Here is a 21,008-nt window from a genome sequence, read left to right on the forward strand (position 1 = left end):
TATTTTTCACTAACAAATAAAATTGGACATCGTACAGTGATACCGCATTAGTAAATGTCTCAGATAAAAAATATCTTTCTAAATATTAATTTATAATTAAACCAGTTTATTCGAAAGTCGTTTAAACTTCGGCGACGATTCAAATGAAGGACCTCTAAAAACTGTATTAATACCTGAAATCATAGCAAAAATTTGGAGCATTATTTGGCATTTGAATACAGCAATACCTTAAACATTTTCTTCTTCTTATTTGGCACTACAGCCCTGTATGAACCTTGACCTCCTTCAGGTTGCGTAGCGGTAAAGTTTTTCGATGCAAGATTGCTGGCCGTGCGATCAACCCCCAACCCCCAAATAGGATCCAGACAGGGCTCTCTGTCTTGATCCTATTGGCCAATGAAGACTCTCAAGTCTATTATCACTTAAAAGTAATTATGAATTAAGAAATTAAAGTTAAAGTAGCCTAGTCTATTTTATGCACTCGCTTGTTACTTCTGAATCTTCCAACTTCAATAATATTAGTAGCATAGGTCTGAGCTCTAATAACACTGTTTATATCTTCTAAATTAGCAACAATGTATTGGATAAAAAATGTAGACTTAATTTAATTTAACTAAAATTTTATAGAACTTTCGTTTTTTGCCAATATTGGATATATTTCTTCCATATATAAAAATATTCTCCTCTTTTCAGATGAAATAGATAATTTTTTACCAGTCATCAAGTAATTTCATCCAAAACCACTCTTATTTTGACGTTCATTTTATTTAGCTTGGTCAGGTTCTCACTTAACATAAGGCCACCACCCACAAGATATCTCAAGAACTTACAATACTGTAGTTAACCAAAATTCGTTGTTAAATAACGGCAACCAGGAAATCGAAATCTCTCCAAAAAAATTTGTACATCTTAGTTTATTTAATTGTTATTGTTACTGTAGCTCAGATAAGAAAAGTTAGCTGTACTTACCCATCTGTACAGGCGAATGGTTCCGAAAGACTGCCATGAAAATAAAACGTTAATGCATGAACAGTATTTCCCTAAGTAAATCAAAAACTAAACGAATCCACAGATCGGGATCTAAATAAAACACAAAACATAGTTAGTTTACTTTTATTTTTTAACTTTATGAAAATTTTATTACGGGTGTAAATATTGTATCCCAGACCGATAACATATTGTATCGATTCAAAAAGACAACTCTAATGACTAATACCTTTAACAGAAGTATGGAGTATGAGTATGAATGTCTAACCAGTGTATACGATGTTATGTATGATTTTCTTCCATTTGTATCATATGTTAATTTTGTATATATAACCGATTTTGAAAAGTTGATTTTTAATGATAATTACCATCGTTTGTCTCGGTATTTGTAAATGATCATTTAGGCAATCTTAATGATAATTTATTGTTGCCATCTATCTAGACTAAAACATATATCAACATTAAATACATCAAACTAATTAATTAATTCTAAGCATCTATATCAAGTCCTTCAAATGTGTATTTTTCCGTACAGCATTGTTAAATCCTTCCTTAAAGTGATACCAAATTGGACTCTTTACGATTTGATCGTCGTGAGCTAAAAAAATAAATAAAATATAAGACTATTGATAACAATTTTAATGTTTTATGTGCACATTGACTAACCTTCATTAACTACAACAGCGGGAGTGGTACTTTGGAAATTAGAAAAGAAGTTTTTGTAAACCTGAAAATAATAAAAAAAATATTATTATAATTTTTAAATAGGACAGGATATATAGATTGGTTTAAATATAAAAGATCCGCCAACCATTTGCAGGCTTAATTATGAAAAAAATAATCTAACGTTCAGTCATTTAAAACGATTATTTAGTGTAACATATATAAAAAGAGTACTACAAAGATGACTTCCGATCAAACATGATCGTAGACAAAGGAATATTTCATTGTTATTCCTTCCAAAATTTGAATACATATGAACTTCAGCTATGTATGTTCAGCAGTCATGAAGAGTAACAACAGTAACAATACCCAATATTATTCCCGATTTCCAATTTTTAAGTGACGACCTCAGAATAACATTAGAGTGGAATACCATTGTTATTTTTTTTTTTTATTATTATCTTCAATGGCCTACTATGGGCTGAATAGGCAATTGGAATGTAGAGCTCTCTTTCGACAAACAAAACTTACGCTCTACAGGCAGGTCGCTCATCCAACCTGTGCTTCTGTATGGCGCAGAAGCATGAATGTTATCACAGAATGATGAAACAGCACTGGAAGTTTTTGAGAGAAGAGTTTTTTGTTAGAAATTTTGTGCGCTACAAGTTGGCGATGACTACCACATACAAATGTGTCACCAGCTGTATAAGCTTTATCACGATATTAACATAATTCAGCGAATTAAAATCCAGCGGTTTCGCTGGCTTAATCATACAGCGAGCATGGATGAAAATGTTCTAGCGCAAAAGGTATTTGAAGCGTTAGTTGGGAAAAAAAGGCATAGAGGTAGACCGTGTCTCCGGTCGAGTGGTCAAGTTAAGGGAGCACTAACCGGACTTGATGTACGTTACTGGAGAAGGCGCGCATGCAGCAGAGGCGCGTGAGTAAACAAGCTGCATTAGGCCGAAACGGGTTGTTATAATCAAAAAAAGAAGTAATTATTATCTGCAATACAAAAATAGTTCCAGAACTTCCAGTTCCAGAACACAACTTAAATTTATGCAAGGTGTGTATGATAGATTTATTTTGGATACCTATCATAAATAAATAGCTTTATCCACCATAATTAACTGTATAATTTATTAATATATAAATATTAACTCAACATATTAACTCAGCATATTGTGATCATTGGGACAGATTTAATTTCCTAATATTAGAAATCATTTCAAAAAATCTGGATCTAGAAAGTTAACAATATTTTATTCTAAAAAAGTTAACGTTCATTAAAATTATAGACTTTAAAGTGGATTTGAAATAAAATAGAATTTTTTTAACATGTTTTGGTTGCAATTATTCAAAATTACAACCCTTAGTGTGACAAGATTAGCAGCCTACATATACATATAGTCTACATATATATATATATACATATATATATGTTTATATATATTTATATATATAAATAGTATATATACAAAAATATTATATAATATGTATATAGACTGTGCAGTAATGCTTTGCGAGCTATGAGATGTATTGTGCTATCTTCAGAAGAGCTCTCCTAATCATCTAACCCAGGCAAATACACGCTATTGATGAACCTGCCACTTAGCTATACAGTAAAAAAAGTTGCACCAGAATAATTTTAAAGAATATGTCTTTCTTTTGAGATTTAAACGGATGCCAAGATAATTCAATTGATATGGAAATATGATGTTAAAGTTGAAATTCCATCGTTGCGTATTCCTATAAAGTGTCATAGCTACAAAACGTTAGAAATCGTTCTCCCCGTACAATTCTTGACGATACATTTAAAATATGAAGATAAGTATCGACTTAAACGACGATGTGAATCATCTCTACTTATCTACTTATGGATGTCCATTTGCAAAGCATGTGAGTAGAAATCATTTCGATACAAGTTGATTGTGTTATTTAAAAAAGATAAGTTAATTGGAACCATGAAGTGTTATATTAACTGTCCATAAAAATACTAATAAAAGTGTACTGATACTGATTAAGACTTCTTAATAACAATCAGCTAATACATCGATTTTATGCCACTATATTATTTATTTTTTATACAAACCAATTAAATTATATTTAATGTTAATATTCCGAATTTGCACTACGGTTAGGATCTCAATGAGACTCTTAAATCAGATATAGAGAGTTCACAAGTCAAAACTATTTTCAATGTTGCTCAAATCGAGTCGATAAACAATTTATAATAGATCTATTATTCCATATCCTCTACCAATTACAAGTGATTACAAGTGACCGACAAGGCATTAAATATTTGTTTTTCTTGAGCTCTTATTACGGCTGAGCTATTTTTCAAAATTCCCTTAAGTGTATTTACGGGCACATTGATATTTATGGCTTAAGCCTTCGACGAGGAGATGCATTGGTGGTTGCTTGTGCAGTTGTTATTTTGAGGTTTTTCCATTTTTCCGTTTTTCCGTTTTTCCTCCTCGCAAACCGTCTGCGTGTGTTGTACGTATAAGATAGGGTGAATTGCATAAATAAATAGTTTTGTTTTGGGTATATTGCACTGCGGCCCATACACTCAATGCAGTTAATATACATTGATTTATTATGTGGATTTGTTTTGTGCGGAATAATTCGAAGTCGAATAAAGAAAATAATGATTTTAGAAGCTCAACATTAATATTTATTATGTGAAAGATTCCACTGCAGACTCATGTAGCAAACGGATTCTCATACAATAATTACATTAAGATTTTTTAATTGAAAATCGAAATCTCTGCTTCTTAAAAATTTAAGAATTAATACATAAAAATGCGAAAGAATCTTTTTGTTAAAGGGCAACACTGCTACCACAGATTGAAATTAATTAATACAAATAAGTATCGAGTTCGAATAGAGAGTTTGTTCAGATAATAAGCAGTTTATAATATAATAGTTATTATAATCGATATATTATTTTAAAGTCCAATGGACAAAATTTTCGTTGATGATACTAGTTTTAATTTTCCAAAAACATCTAAAATTTGTTAAATAATGTTAGGATATAAGAGGTAAATTCAAAGACAATTAATGATGGCTATTTGGTAATACTCAAAACAGCTGTTTGGTCGATAAAAAATTCAATAAAATTTTATTGTCGTAATTCACTACAGTTCGAAAATCTTCTCTGTTAGATTGTATATCATCTATCAATATAAAAAATAGCTCTTCGATTTGTTTAATATTTATAAACAAATATTTTCAGATTTATATCAAAAGTTGAAAGAACTTCAATGATTGCTTTAATAGCTCAACAACTAAATTTGATATATTATTGTTGAAAAGTAGAGAAGTTTTGTTATAAAAACAAAAAATTTAACTATCAGTTGATATCGAAGCTTTATCTAATTCTGAACCGATTAATTCAGTTTTTGATAACACTAGTTTACTTGAATATCACAACGATTTCTATTTCTCGTGCACCGCCGACGACCAAGTGCCGCTCGCCACCCATAGAGAGATTTTATAAGTAGTTCTCGACCGGCTACAACAACAACATAAGGTTTGCACCTTCCCGTTTTCATTATAAACATGCCACACTACATACGTGAAGGGTATATCAAAAAGAGAAATTAGTTTTGATTTTTCAGTTTTTATTTATGTCATCTATGGAACATAATAGTCTAATTTTTGTCACTTAAATGAACATTTAACTTGAACCTTTAATTGAAATAAGTAAACAAATATCACTTCTTCGATTTTGTCGTCCAATGCATTAAACATTTTCACACTTTTGAATCAAGAATACAAGAAAATTGTTTTCATACATACCTGTTGATTTTCACTTCTTTTATGTTTTTCCGAAATTTTAGGTTTCAGAACTTGCAAATGATTCGGTACTTTTTTGGTTTTTTCCGTCTGATCCGCAGATTTGGGCGCTGCCCTTCGTATGCATTCTATCATCACTTGCCGGGAAATAAGTTGTCTACCAAAGTGATTCAGTTTTACTACTGGATAACCTGAAATAATTAGAATTGTTAGACTATATATAGCCTACAAAAATTCAAATAATTTACCTGTAAAACTGCATAATGCATCCATTTCAGGTTCCATTTGCAACAACATTGATCCCTCTGAGTTTTTAATCTTGTTATAAGTTAAACCAAAATCAATCATCACATCTATTGCGTGCTTTAAATTGTAGTGTTCCCTGGGAAAAGAAAATAGTTATATTAGACAAAAAAAAAAAAATTAAAAAATTACTTCGAAGATAGAAGCTGTACAGGCACTGAGCGTAGCTGGGGTGAAAGAATTCTTTTCAAATATGGAACTACATCAACTAATATAGTGCTACCCATACCAACGCCTTGAACTTGGGGTGACATTCCTCTTCGTAAACTCTGGAAAATATTCTTTTGGTTCGTTTGTTTTTGATATTGCTGCAACAGAAAAAAGTGTTTATTAAATTCGGTGTTGTTGGAACTATAAATGCATCTCGCACATATAGATTTATTAAATTTTTGCAAAATTTTTAATCCACTACTACTTCTTCTAATTCAATAGGCTTGACCTTGAGCTTTGTTGTTACTGTTCGCAACAAAAGTAACATAAACAATATAACTCTCCCACTTGGATTTACACATTCAAGAAACCCATGAAAAAAAAGGAATGATTTGAAAGAACTAAAGTAGATAGTACCAAATAAAGTGTTAAGCCATCCTTTCCAATTTCGTTTGAATTAACAAACCAAAAAACTCAAAAACGATAGAAGGAAGGAAAAAAGGAATGTATTGTAAAAAAAAATAGTACCAATTAAGTAAAAAGGAATAATTGTGTGTGGGAACAGATTTCAAATCTATCCTCTCCTACATCGATTGGATCCACACACCTAAGAAACCCAAGAAAGATTAAGAATGATTTCAAAGAACTAAAGTAGATAAGATAAATTGAAGTGGAAAGAAGTAGTTGTGTATGCGAATAAAGATTACATTTATTTTCTCCAACTTCGATTGTGTTAACATACCCAAGAAAGATAAGGAATGTATCGTGAAAAATAAAGTAGATAGTACCAATTAAGTAAAAAGCAGTAATTGATTACCTCTATTCACCATTAAATCTGAGCACTTGGTGTTTTTCAACACATCAGCATTGTTAACCGATAAACTAACCAAATGACATACTAATCTTTAAAGTGGCTCAGACAGGGCGATTTCGAAGTATTTAAAGAAAATTATCATTTGGGAGACCAATTCAAATGAAATCACTTATCTGAAGCCATGTTTATTGTATATATAACATTTTGACATCTATTAACGATCATTGGTCATTTGGTAGACATACCATAGGGCTGAAAGTCTTCCACCATGAATATGATAATAGTTGTGGGAATAAGAAGGAAAAAGGAAGAGTGAAACACCCTTTCCGCAGCTACATAACTTTAGCCTGAAACAGAGCGAACTTCTGAGATTATTATTTCTTTAGCTCTCTAACAGAAGTGTCCAGTGTTAAAATTAAAAACAGCCACCCAGCCTTTTATTAACACCATGAAACCGCTGTAAGGCTTTCATGCAATGGACATATAAATTTAGGTGATTTGGTTAACTTGACTTACTGTCACACTAATGTCTTTATTCGAAAAAATATCGAAACGGAATTCATACTAAAGTCGTTATATCCTTATATATATAATAAGGATAGACGGATGTGACGAAATATTACTCTAACTATGTTTGTTAAAAATTTTATTTTGCATGGCTAATAGCAAACAAAGGGCTAGAATTTCTAGTGCCTCGTTACGATAATGTTGGATATCAATTTTGCACATTAAGTGATGGAGTGCTTTGTAATGCTTTATTGCTCTGTATATATGTCTAGCAGTGGTACTTGATTCTTAATCCAAAAAGTCTGCGAATGCTTTTAGTAAACCTTAGTGTACAATCAATTTTAATTAAAATACAGAAATTTAAATTTTAGAGATTGTAGGGATTCAAAAAGGTGTTTTTATATCTGTTGCAAAATATTAACTATAGAATGTCTTAAAAGCGGAAAAGAAAAGATTTCGTAAGTAGACTTAATTTCATAAGCATGATTTCGCATCAAAACCATATACTAAGGAGTGGTGTAAAATCACCTTTTCGGGTCTGTAGTATATTTCTGTATAAGTATCTGTTAAGAATTTTATTGTTATATTTTATCTAAACTAATTAAGTGATAAACTAAGATTATTATTGTAATCTATTGAGCTTGCTTTATAAAAAGAAAAAATTAAGTTTTTAACAAGACAATGTACCTGCTTATAAAGCTAAAAAATAAGGAAATGAATAAAGTGCGGATTGTTGGAATAACCAGTCTTCCCGGCAGATGTAGAATTTTTAAACTTCTGGCACTTCTCACACCTCAAGCAATACTTCGTATAAACTTCAAAACTCTTCTTCAATTTATACGTGAAATATTTTAAATGTTAGTAACTACGACTACGTCAGAGGTAGTCGTAGTGGGTGGGTGATGTTACATTAAGTTTATATGATAAAGCGCTGCACCCTAGACAGACTCCTTACAACAATAACTACAAAGTCCTGCCTAGTTAATGAGTTTTTTTAAAATTATATTGAAAATAAAATAAATAATATTCATTTAATTTCTCGGGCGTTTCACTCTCAGTACTAACATAATGTCCACATAATACAGCCATTGAAGTGCATAAGACCTTTTATCCTGTGATTGCATTTGAAACATTTAATGGAAATTACTTGTTTTCTGATTGTGTGATTATTCACTTTTGTCTTTTAAATAAGATTCAGAACAGCCAACACCCTTAACAAGAAAGCAGAATGAAGCATTACCAAAGCAGGTACAGAATAAAAATGTATGAAAGGCTTTTGCTTTCACGGGAAACAGCGACTGCAAAGGTAATGAAGTTTGCATAATTCATAGTCCGAGCTGCTGCATTTACTTAAGGTTAATAAAAAGCATAAAAGGCTACTCGAAGGCACTTGTAACCAAAAGCACGCAGACTAACAGACTACACATAAGAAAATATACGATTTTATTCAAGCAATTGAAAGGATTCTGCTAAATTGCGCCGTTTCCGCAGTACCGAAGCAATAAGGCACTTAAATAATTTTCCAAGTTTTCACAATTTAATATGATTTCCTATCCATATCCCAATGAATAGAAACCCAACAGATGTGAAACGACTTATTAACTGTCAAGGAAATCAAGTCTGTTTTAATCCATTTTAAACACATTTTATTTAATTCTTAGAAAAACCTTAAAAACTAAGCCGTACTACGACGTTAATGGCCGATCTCTTTACAAGCAAAGAAGATTTTCTGTTTATTTTTTCTTGAAAACATAAAGAAATCAATTCCGTATATAGAAGAAAACTAAATGACTGAACTCAGGCCATACAACAAAAATTTTTCATTTCTATAAACTGTTCACCCTAAAACTCGCATAGCCTGCGGACTAATGGGACTAGTCGGACTAGTGACGCAGTGAACTTTTCTCAATTCCCAAATTGTTATTATTTTAATAACTTCATTTTACTTTAGAACTTTCTTAAAAGTTTAGCTGTCAGGATAAATTATAAAAAATAATAAATAAATTCTTCAAAAACTTTATCATATCCGTCACACACAAAAAGTTTCAGAAAAAATCGACCAAGAATTTTTTTACTACCTCCAAATATTTTCGTTTGATGGCTAGCTTTGCCGTAGCAAGTTGGATACCAATATCTGGGAAGTGTTTTTCAGTCAAGACCGTGCTTGGCTGCCCTGCAGTTATCTGTTATATCGCTGACTAGCTGAGCCAACTCATCAACAGATGTCTAGCATTTTCAAACTATTAAGTATTAATCTCTAGCGCTGATTAAAGATTTGATAGCAACTTGTGTGTCCAACAAGATAAAGAGATTTTGCTTATGTACAATAAAAACTTTATTTAGCGTAAACTCATTGTCATCCAACTTTTATTCGTTAAAGAGGAGTGTCCGGAAAGAAATGAATAAGTTGTTTTAAATAGAGATCAACAAATTTGGTTTCAAAAACATTGTACACTCCAAACATATGTCGTTTCAAACCGGATGTCCAACATTATTGTGTATGGTATAGATGATTTAAACAATTATTGATCTTACATCCAACAACCGAATAAATTTAACAAGCACAAGTCTAAACGTTTCATTAGTAATTTCAAATTATTCAATTTGAAATTGTAACTTTAAATGAGAATAAAATCTTTTGCTCAATTTCTCTCTCTCTCTCTCTCTCCCTCTTTCTCTTTCTTATTCTCTTTTTCTCTCTCTCTCTCCAGCTCTGTCCCTTTCTCCAGCTCTCTCTCTCTATAGCTCTCTCTCTCTCTCTAGCTCTCTCTCTCTCTAGCTCTCTCTCTCTCTAGCTCTCTCTCTCTCTAGCTCTCTCTCTCTCTAGCTCTCTCTCTCTCTAGCTCTCTCTCTCTAGCTCTCTCTCTCTCTAGCTCTCTCTCTCTAGCTCTCTCTCTCTCTAGCTCTCTCTCTCTCTCTAGCTCTCTCTCTCTAGCTCTCTCTTTAGCTCTCTCTCTCTCTAGCTCTCTCTCTCTAGCTCTCTCTCTCTCTAGCTCTCTCTCTCTCTAGCTCTCTCTCTCTCTAGCTCTCTCTCTCTCTAGCTCTCTCTCTCTCTAGCTCTCTCTCTCTCTAGCTCTCTCTCTCTCTAGCTCTCTCTCTCTCTAGCTCTCTCTCTCTCTAGCTCTCTCTCTCTCTAGCTCTCTCTCTCTCTAGCTCTCTCTCTCTCTAGCTCTCTCTCTCTCTAGCTCTCTCTCTCTAGCTCTCTCTCTCTCTAGCTCTCTCTCTCCCTCTCCAGCTCTCTCATTCTCTTTTAGTTTGAACATAAAAAAATTCTACAAAACATAAATTAAATATTGTAAAGATATTTAAATTCAATAAACCGAACGAATCATCAAGACGAATTCTTAGACTAATTTCGAAACCTATTTTTAATTTCGAAAATTATATCTACCAAATTTTAGGAAGCTTCTTAACATAAAATTTGAGTCATATTAATTTGAATAAACTCATAAGAAAAAGTATCGAATAAAAATTGAATATTGCTTTAAGAAACAGATTTATATAATTATATAATTCTTTATAAATATATGTATAAAAAAATAAATTATATAATATATATACATTATTACCTATATACATTATAAAAGTATATAATATCTCTTATAAGAGATATTATTATTGTTAGTCGTTTATATACTATTCAATTTAATATTCAATAAATAAATATTGATCAAGGTTAACTTGAACTTGTCCTTCTCTCCGTCAAGGATTCGTCTGTTTTAGTTATTCAGCAGTTTAAAAATTATAGCTATTAAAATGTCCATAAAATTGATGAATTGATAAGTTGAAGAATATTATTATAAGAAATGTCTTTTACATTTATAGTTAAAGCTTATGCAAGTATTAATTTTGGACAATCACAGTGAGAATGGGTTCTACATATCAACACCTATTTTATAAATGCGGCATATATCGGTCGCATTTAATTTTAATTTCTTTTAATTTGTTAAAATAATATCTCAGTCTGTAGAGTCATGGATGGGTCTGATGATCAGTTTCACTATTAGTTTTTTCATTTCAATTCCCCTTTTTAACCGAGTCTCCTCACCTATGTACCTATTAATAGGAGTATAGAGTGGCTCAGGCTCAATTGAATAGCTATCCACTTCATGGTCCTATTCTGTCAGCACTGTTTCAGTGGCTTATTGTTAAACATAACTGTTATCTCGCATAATGTGTTTAGTTTTAGGTTTACAATCTTACAATATGGAAAAATTTTGATGCTATATTAGAAATATTTATTGTATTACAAAGAAGTAATAGAAACTGGATCTATTACATCTGCTATGGTTTACACTTTATAGGAAGCAAAGAAACAGATTTTATTTTCCTACACAAAGTGCTGTGGAATAATTATTAACAAATATTGTCATATATACATATATATAACAAATATATACAGTGACGAACATAATTATTGGCACAGCAAGCATATTGACCTTTAGCACTGTTTTTAACTCGTTAATGACCCGATTTTTAATTAACAAAATTTATTTATATGAAATGTTTAATTTAGGAAAATGATGGAGAGAAGCCGCTATAGCATTAGGAACATTGTGCAACGTTCCAAGAAGGCGACATCATTGCAAAATGTAAAGCACACAGACCTACCTAAAGTTTTAAGCGACCGTAAACGCAGCAAAATAATAAGAAAGGGAGAATGTCAATCTAAAAATATCTTCAACTCATATCCCAGCTGAGGTTAAGTGAGAGTTTGGCAAGGCTATTTATCACACAACGATCAGGATACTGTATGAAACCAGTTACACTTGGCATGTTGCTAGACGGAAACTGTTTATTTTGCAGGTCAACCATCAGAAGCATTTAGCCTATATAGAGGAGCACTTAAGTAAGCCATTGTTTTGGAACAATGTTTTCTTGTCGGGTGAAAAAAAAATTTAAGATCTACACAAAAAAATTGGTTTCTTCGACGCCAAAGCGAATAGTAGCTGTTATTAAACAGAAGAGCTCGGTCACAAAATATTATTTGTCACCGTAAATACTTTTTTTATTTTTTTAAAAGTTGTGTTTTAATTTTAAAAAAATTTAATTTAAGAGATAATGTAAACAAATAAAATGAATTTAATTGTAGGTGAATGCAGACTTTATTCCTACTGGCAGTTTATCCAAACGTACTTTAATTTGATAATTTGAATAACCATTTATATTAAACTAAGAATTCACACTTTGAATGTTAAAGAAATTTGCTTTATATCGAATTCAAAAATTCTAGCAAAAGAGAATTATATTTTCGTTTTAAAATCAAAACATCGTATAAACTAATATTGTTCCTACTTCATCCAAAATTGACATGTATTGTATCAATATATATTTTAATAAACATATATATATTCAATTATTCAGAACTAAATTGATCGGTTCCGATTTAGATATAGTTTCTATATCAACTGAAAGGTTCTTATTTACAAGTCAACAACTTTTATAGTTTTAATTATATTTTGTCAAATTTAGTTGCTGAATTACTAAAGCAATCATTAAATTAGAACACAAATAGGAAGTAAAAATGCCTCAATATGTTAGAAATAACTTTTGCCTAATTTAATGTAAAGTGTCGATGATTCAGAAGTTTCCCGGGGATTGAATGATTTTAAATTATAATTACTTTACCAATTTCTGACGAGTTAATTAGCTGCATTTGGCATTGCTACTGTTTCAAAATGGTCTATGCATGTCCTTTACGCCTCGGCCTTTCAATTAGATCTTTTTATTTGACATATAGTTTATCCATTTAATTTGAGCTATACAGTTTTAATTAATGCTAAACGTGTTATAACTTATTAATATAAAATTCGAAATTCGAAATGTATTAATATAAAATTCGAAATTCGAAACTTATTAATATAAAATCCTTAATTAATTATTCATCAATTGAAACGGGAACAAAGTACAAATAAAGTTTGAAAAAGGAATCGCAATACCATGCACTTATGTATGCTACAATTAAACTTATTATCAAATACAATTTAAAAAAAATTAAATAGTCTGAAATAGTTATGTATTAGATGAAACGAAAAGTATAATTTCATTTATACTAAGTTTATGAATAGCTTACCTCATAACCTTGTCTAGGAAAATTTATTTTAGGCCAAGCCAAACTAGCAAATAGCAAATGCCATGCAACAAAACCATACTGATAATAAGGATATATAGTGTAATTTTGTTGTGTATTAATTTTATTAGTTAAGGCATCTGAAAAGCAGAACCATTGCAGAGCCTCAACTACCGCACTAAGACCAGAAGTCGGCATTTTCTGATGCAAATAATTCTCGTAGACACCCTGGATAAGACTGAAAGACAAATGATAAACAAAATCATTTAATTGATATGATTTGGAACATATACCGTTCATAATCTCCCGCTGAATGAATTACGTTTAACACATTTTGAAATCGTGTTTTAACCGACATATCAGTCATTGTTACTTGGTGATCTTCTTCCTCTGCTGCACCTGTGTCAAGATGTTTTTTCGGTCGTTGAATCTAATCAATTTAAACACAAACATTTACAATATTTTACGGCAAGAAGAAATTGTATAGTATTACCCTGAAAACTGCACCCCAAATGTCAAAAAGTCCTTGCTGTTGGTCTTTTTGACCTAAATTACTGCGCAAAACATTTTTAACCGTGAGTGGCATTTTTTGAGCACTACAAAGAAATTTAATTAAAAAATTAAGTTACACATTCAAGTGAATCTCATGCAGTACCTGAAAAATTGTAACGTTGACATACAAGACCGAACATCATTGCCTGATTTTTCCGCGAGTGCCAGCAATGCGAAGAAATCTGAACTTAATTTTTCTGCATATGTGATTTGTACAAGTCTGAAAATAAACGAATTTATGTAAACTGAGCTTCTGAATTCGATTAGACAGGATAGAATAGAAAAATAGGATTGCTTTACCGTTCTGCTAAACGAGTGGATTCAAGTTGTGGAAAACTGGCAACGAAAGCCATCTGACGTAAGGGTCGCAATGCTGGTTCATACATATCATTGCAAATACAGATTATAGGTCGCTTCAAGAAAAATCGTTTGGAATTGCCACGTTTGGAGCGGTTTTTTGTTGCAACTGCATCATTTACAAATTTTACTAAAAATTCAATTGATTGACGTGGCGCACCATCGATCTCATCTGTAAATTCAAAACTATAGCAAACTTTACATACTCAAAAGGAGTTTTTATACCTAAAATGATGCAATTGGGTCTATTGTCTTTATTAAGAACTGCTGTCATTTGAGTGCCATTTTCCAAAGCAGCTCTAAAGGCTGCCGGGCTACGATCATCAGAGGCATTTATCTCCAAGACATTATAACCTGCATGCTTTGCTATTGTATGAGCCAATGTGGTTTTTCCAAGACCAGGAGGTCCACATAATAATGCTATTTTCTGTACAGGGCGACCAAATTCATCAATATTTGTGTCTGGCATGAGACGACGATCTTTTTTTCTTTTCCAGCCACCATTTGATTCGAATTTTCCTGTTCGTTTGTTAAAATTATTTAGCTGCCCATTATTATTCTCAGGCTGTTTAACTTTTAATTCTCTAAAATTCAGACTTTTATCATATTCTTTTACACATGTTATGTATTTACCTCCCAAACACAACTTTATCCCACATTTTAATCCAATAAAGTAAGCTACGATTAGTAGATTCATCAGAGAGAAGATCAATATATTTTGATGGTTTGTATTTTTCAACCCACAGTACATTGGAATTATTGTTAGATTCAACCATTACAACATCTTGTGCCTGAGTCTCCTTGTTTGCAAGAGTAAGTCTACGGTTGATCTAAAAACGACAATATATATTTAAATAGTAATACACTTTTATATTGTAAATTTAATTACAATTTCATTTGCAGAATCCCATAACTTTTGTTTACTCTCACCGAGAACGCTTTCAGTTCTGCAATTATTGTTCACGTTTTTAATTTCGCGTGTCTCATACTCCTCAGAGTGTTGGCGCACAAAAACAGTTTGGCCATCAACACGGCGCAGAATAATAAACGGCCAAGAAGGTACAATATAAGACAGATTCTGCATTTTAAATTTATGTACTGCTTGCAATCGCAGTATGTTTTCATTACTTATTAGCTCATTGCATTCGCGGTAACGCTTTCGAGCATCCAGTATTTTCTCTATAACTTCAAAATCATGTTCCTCTTCTGTACGTTGCTTTTTAGCAACAGGATCTTCATATGTATCATTGCTATATAAATCATCGATATTGCCGAAAAGTTGTTCTTCTAGACGTCTTTTACATGCTAGACCCTGTTTTTGAAGCTGATTTACAGCAGTTGATACACACGGTTCATTAAAGTCATCCAACACATTCTGAATAGGTGCAGTTACTTTTTTCTGGTTTACCATCGGTGTGGAACATCCTCTTTGTACTCCAATAGGCGTTCCAAACAAACGTCTATTTACGCGATCACTTAATTCACTTACAGCAGATATGTCCTGTGTGTTTGCAAACAACTGCGATAACTGCGGACTTTTAACCGATGAAGGTAAGATACTTGGTTGTACATCTTTATCTACTATTTTAAAAAACTTCAGTAAAATCAAATTGTTTGAAGAATAAACAAAACATCTATTTTACCTATGGTTTCGTATGGTTGCAACTCATCCAACAGTTCCAACTCGTCCTGATACAGAAGTTCATACTCCTCATTTTCATCAGGATATTGACTCATTATTAGACTAAATAATTTTTTAAACAAAATTCGATATTAAAAGTGAAACATTTCTTACTAGTTATTTATGTATATGAATGAAGTGATTTTCCCGCGTAAATAAACACATCTGATTAGGCGTTACCACACTGTACGTTTTAAATGAAACATTGTTTTTAATTTGACATAACCAGCTGACATTTCGTTTGGTTTCTTAAACTTGGTTTTACTTTCAATTACACATCTATTATATGCCAAACATTTTTAGAGTGATCTAAATCTAGATTTACTTTCTACCTTTCATCAATTTTGTGGCCCAATTGAACATTTTGAGAGTAATCTAAAATTTTTGTAATAGTATTAAGTGGATATTACACATCATTCCTGGCACGATGTCGCTTGGTATTATACTTCATTCAATGTCGACATCATCTTGAACGCTCTTCAGTAAAAAATACTTCAAGTACCTACAAAATAAAATCATGCGCGCAATGAAACGATATTTTCACTTCCATGACTTAACACAGAATAAAATTTGCATGGAAGTCTATAAAAATCCGATTGCATACGAAAAAAACGAGGAAGACTGATGAAAAATCAAAACATTTTTGAATATTTCTACATTTGTTGCTATTACACATAAAGCTGCGGTTACACTGCATTTGAATTAAGCTTTGCCTGTTCGTGCGAACAAATCAAATGTACGTAATCATATGTGAGTGGTTACAGCTGATGAGAACTATTCGCGCAACGTGTTGTCTTTCTCGTGCGAAAATTTGATTAAACAAAATATTTTTTTTTGAAATTCATTCGGTCGTGCGAAATGGAAGGTGCAAATTAGGCTGTGGTTGCATTGCATGCGAAATTTATCTTGCGTGTTTGTACATAGATTTTCTCATGCTAACACATGGCATGTTGCGACTACTTGTATATAGTAATATATAGAAGATCGTGGTGATTGCTAAAAAGTTGCACAATAACTTTTAAAATTTTTTCAAGTGCACTGAACGTACTTCGGTCCATATTTCGTTAAGAAAACATATATTTTGATTGCTAATAATTTTTTAAAAGCGTATATTTTAACATTCTTTGATTTTAATATACAACAGTGGATGTGGGAAATGTTTTAAAATGGTGATCAATAAATTAACTTAGTAAAATTGTGAAAAGTGTTTGATATACTAAATGCATTACTGGACATAAAACTTGTATCAATTGTTTTTTAGTTTTAAACTTTAATTAGAAAGCGCAATAAGATATAATAAGATATAATATTAATTTGAATTTAAAGTTCGGATTAGTAATATTGTGGCTGATAAAAATATTAAAACAAATAAAACCAGCTGATTTTTGTTAATATTTAATTTGAAATTAGTCGTTAGCTATAAATTAAATTAATAATAAAAAATAATATCTGAATTAATAATGAGTCACTAATTTTTACTTTGCTATATATGAGCTCTTTTACTTTGAGCTTTATTAAAATAATCAAGATAAAAATTGTACTTAAAAGTTCTACTAACAAAACTATAGGAACACATTTGTGATTGAAGTAAATTTTTCACGATCATTTTAATGGTAAATGTAAGCACAAATTAAATTTACACACAATTGCTAATTTTTTTTGTCAGATAATAATTGACATTAATAGTAATGAGTTTGACAGCATATTATTTTACAAATATCAACATACCTTTCGTATTATCAACTTGCATTAAAAAAAATTGCTTCCACTGAACATACTTTTTTGTACTACTGCTCGTTGCTGTGTTCGTCGGTTCAAAATAAATTTGGTACTGCTTAGTTATTATTCGTAGTGTTTAGCATTATTTTTTGATTATTATAACTTAATTATTATAAGTTAATAAAAGTATATATAAGCAATACGACTTGCTACAGAAAGTTAAGACTATGACAGTGTTTTTTATTAAGCTGATATCAAAAATGAGCTGGTGTGGCCTGTTAAGCTCATAGCAAAAAAATAATTCTTATGATTAAGCAGTTGTTTTTTTGTTATAACGCGTAATCTGATATTTTACACTACATTTCATTTAACTTCTTTGTTCTTAAGATAAATTTTTTCTTATAACAAATATGTGCTCATATCAAAAAAGCTTCGAATTGCCTTGGATTCTCAACATTTGACAACATCTGGAATTTGTTTTTCAGGATAAGCCCAATATAATATTGCAAGGAGGCAAAAAGATTGCATTTGCTTCGTAATGTAAGTTAATTAATTAATTTTTCTAATATTTCATTTTTTTGAATTCTGAAGCTATATATGCAGAAATTGATTCATTTGATGCTTTTTTAGGTACACTTAGTAAGCAGCATATTAATTCCGTTAATTGTAAATTTGTAATAAAAGCCGATATGGATAAGTTTGATGAGTATAGCAGCATTCATACCATTAACGCCTCACTGCCAAATACTGACAGAAACGGCCTCTATCGACATAATTTTAGAGTTCTTATTCGTGAAACATTATTATCAAATGAATATTTGGCAATAGTGGGGAATTGCAGTGCTATTGGAAATTGGAAATTAGAAGGTTGCAAAATTATGTCCAAGGAGGATGGTAAGTTGTGGAATTGTCTTTTCAATTTATATTATTGAAACTTTATAATTTTTGAAGAGCACAATGTGTGGTTTGCTAATATGGATTTAAACAATAAATCTGTAGAATATCGTTATTTTGTATGTGCAATTGATCCAATCAGTGAAAAACTAATAGTGCGTCGATGGGAGACACATTTGGTACCGCGGTTACTTCAGTTACAACAAGAACAGAAAGAAACATGCTTACATATTTTTGGTGTAATTGACGATGTAGAAAAAGTAGACCGCGGTTGGCTTACTACAGAAACGCTTGTTCAATTGAAATTCTTTAATGCCCCATTTACTTTTAAGCAACGTATGAAACGCAGACTATTATATGTTAAAGTAACTCCTATGCATTTGAAGATTCCAAGTACTTCTGATAACAATCACTTAGCCGGGAGTTCACTTTTATCTGTCGAAGATTCTTTATCCAATGATACACATGATACTAAGGAGAACGCTAATGACGCTTATAAATCATTCGGATTCAATGAAGTAACTAATTTAAATGCTGATGATAGTGAAATTCATTTACAACCTCAATTTGGAACAGTCTGTGGAAGTACTGATCTTGTTGTTTTTCACTTAACAGTTGGTGATTTTGAAAGTACTGCTTATTTGATTGATTTTTATTCATATAGTTCGAAAGTGTCTCGAGATGAGCCCCCGTTGCATTTTGGGTATCAATATGTTTTACCAAACTTATTTAAAAGTTCTGAAGGGCGCTTAGAAGTACCAATAACATGCGCATCTACACACCGTCCCTTGGGTATGATGCGAATCGGGTACCTTATAGTACAACCAGTTTCATCTTTAGATTTTGACATGCGCGTTTCATTTTCTCGTTATTGGAATGATAAATGGGCAGGTTTAGATGTAGGTCACAGAGGACTTGGGTCTAGCTTCAAAGCAAACGATTGTCTAATACGTGAAAATACGATTGCTTCATTAAAAAATGCAGTTGATCACGGTGCTGATATGGTTGAATTCGATGTTCAACTGAGTAAAGATTTGGTACCAGTCGTATACCATGATTTTAAAATATATGTTTCGCTTAAATCTAAACATACATTACAAGAAAACGGCTTTCTGGAATTACCTGTACGTGATCTTACATTGGATCAGCTTAAAAATTTGAAGGTAAATTAAAAATTAAGATTAAAATTTATTTTCGATATTTTACATTAACAAATTATTAGGTTTATCATACTGAAGAAGGGCGCTCAGGCGAAGTTCGCTGTTTTTTTAACGATGATTTACAAGAACATCAACCATTTCCGCAACTATCTGACGTGTTAGATGCAATTGACTCACATATTGGATTCAATATTGAAGTCAAGTGGTCTCAAAAGTTACAAGACGGCACTATGGAAGAAGAATTTGAACCTGTGGTTGATCGCAATTCATACATAGATTGTATTTTAGATACTGTGTGGCGTAAAGGTGCTAATAGACGCATAATCTTTTCTTGCTTTGATCCAGATATTTGCACTATGCTCAGGTTCAAACAAAATCGGTATCCTGTTATGTTTCTTAGCCTTGGCAACACTACAAAATATATCAAATACATGGACCCAAGGGGAAATTCTTTTGAAACTGCTGTTTTTCATTCATTAGCCATGGAGTTACTAGGAATTGTTGCACATACTGAAGACTTACTTAGAGACCCGACTCAAGTTAATTTGACAAAGAATCGAGGATTAATACTTTTTTGTTGGGGAGATGAAAACAATTCAAAAGACACAATCAAACTCCTTAAACAGTTGGGCTTGCACGCCATAATATACGATAAAATGGATATATTAACTAGTAAAGAAGTCAAGGTATGTATAAATATTTATATATATATTTTTTTTTTGCAATATGATTAAATGTTCCATATTCAACTTTTAATCTAGCGAAGTGTGTTTCTATTGGAAGCTAAGGAGAGTCAAAAAGAGCTTTTAAAAATGCAAGCACTTGAAATAGATAAAAAATGGCACTCTCCAACTGCAGGATCTGCTTCCCTAAATTCAGATGTCGATCAAATTTAATATTAAATGTTTTTTTTTTATAAAATGAAATCCTAAATAATTTATGGTTTTTTTACATAAAATTTAGAATAAGTGTATTATAATTTTTAAAAATTTAGCTTACCCATTGTTATTGATATATCTTACAATTGAATTAATGTTGAAATAAAGAAACCATATGAAATAATAATGAATTGTTAAAAAGATTTTGATATTTTATTAAACTAACCAACCAAAATGGACGAATTCAGTTAATGAGATTTTGATATATTTTATATCAAAGTATGTGTTGAAGTATGTGTTGAAAATAAATTCATCTTAGTATAAACCAATAATCTTAATTTAAATGGGAAGTTGATCTAAGCACTAAAAAGACAGTATAAGAACTTCTTCTTATTAAGAACACTTTTAATGCCTTATTCTCATTCGTGAACACTGAAATATTGTGTAAATAGTAATAATAAAACGAATCTAA

The 21,008-nt window shown here is 31.4% G+C and overlaps 2 protein-coding genes across 4 annotated transcripts; one reads left to right on the plus strand and one right to left on the minus strand.

Moving 5' to 3' along the window:
• Nucleotides 1–1,099: 1,099 nt before the first annotated feature.
• LOC119689073 (chromosome transmission fidelity protein 18 homolog) lies at nucleotides 1,100–16,054 on the minus strand. Of its 2 annotated transcripts, none has more exons than XM_038103820.1 (14): nucleotides 15,848–16,054; nucleotides 15,094–15,782; nucleotides 14,838–15,034; nucleotides 14,430–14,788; nucleotides 14,148–14,376; nucleotides 13,951–14,067; nucleotides 13,789–13,891; nucleotides 13,589–13,725; nucleotides 13,299–13,533; nucleotides 5,887–6,062; nucleotides 5,700–5,833; nucleotides 5,455–5,642; nucleotides 1,654–1,714; nucleotides 1,100–1,585 (listed from the first exon to the last, which is right to left on the minus strand). In XM_038103820.1, the coding sequence occupies exons 1-14, from the start codon at nucleotides 15,939–15,941 to the stop codon at nucleotides 1,485–1,487; spliced, it is 2,820 nt and encodes a 939-aa protein (XP_037959748.1). In that variant the 5' UTR covers nucleotides 15,942–16,054; the 3' UTR covers nucleotides 1,100–1,484. The 2 variants fall into 2 exon arrangements, with proteins under 2 accessions (XP_037959748.1, XP_037959747.1); XM_038103819.1 differs by having other exon boundaries at nucleotides 15,094–15,785.
• A 1,592-nt stretch (nucleotides 16,055–17,646) lies between these two features.
• LOC119689065 (glycerophosphocholine phosphodiesterase GPCPD1) lies at nucleotides 17,647–20,702 on the plus strand. 2 transcript variants are annotated; one of them, XM_038103806.1, is made up of 6 exons: nucleotides 17,647–17,713; nucleotides 17,992–18,144; nucleotides 18,235–18,498; nucleotides 18,556–19,661; nucleotides 19,721–20,344; nucleotides 20,420–20,702. In XM_038103806.1, the coding sequence occupies exons 3-6, from the start codon at nucleotides 18,294–18,296 to the stop codon at nucleotides 20,552–20,554; spliced, it is 2,070 nt and encodes a 689-aa protein (XP_037959734.1). In that variant the 5' UTR covers nucleotides 17,647–17,713; nucleotides 17,992–18,144; nucleotides 18,235–18,293; the 3' UTR covers nucleotides 20,555–20,702. The 2 variants fall into 2 exon arrangements, with proteins under 2 accessions (XP_037959734.1, XP_037959735.1); XM_038103807.1 differs by having other exon boundaries at nucleotides 17,674–17,713; nucleotides 18,035–18,144.
• Nucleotides 20,703–21,008: the final 306 nt, after the last annotated feature.

Source organism: Teleopsis dalmanni, chromosome X (genome assembly GCF_002237135.1).
Source record: "Teleopsis dalmanni isolate 2A chromosome X, ASM223713v2, whole genome shotgun sequence".
Classification (NCBI taxonomy): Eukaryota; Metazoa; Arthropoda; class Insecta; order Diptera; family Diopsidae; genus Teleopsis; species Teleopsis dalmanni.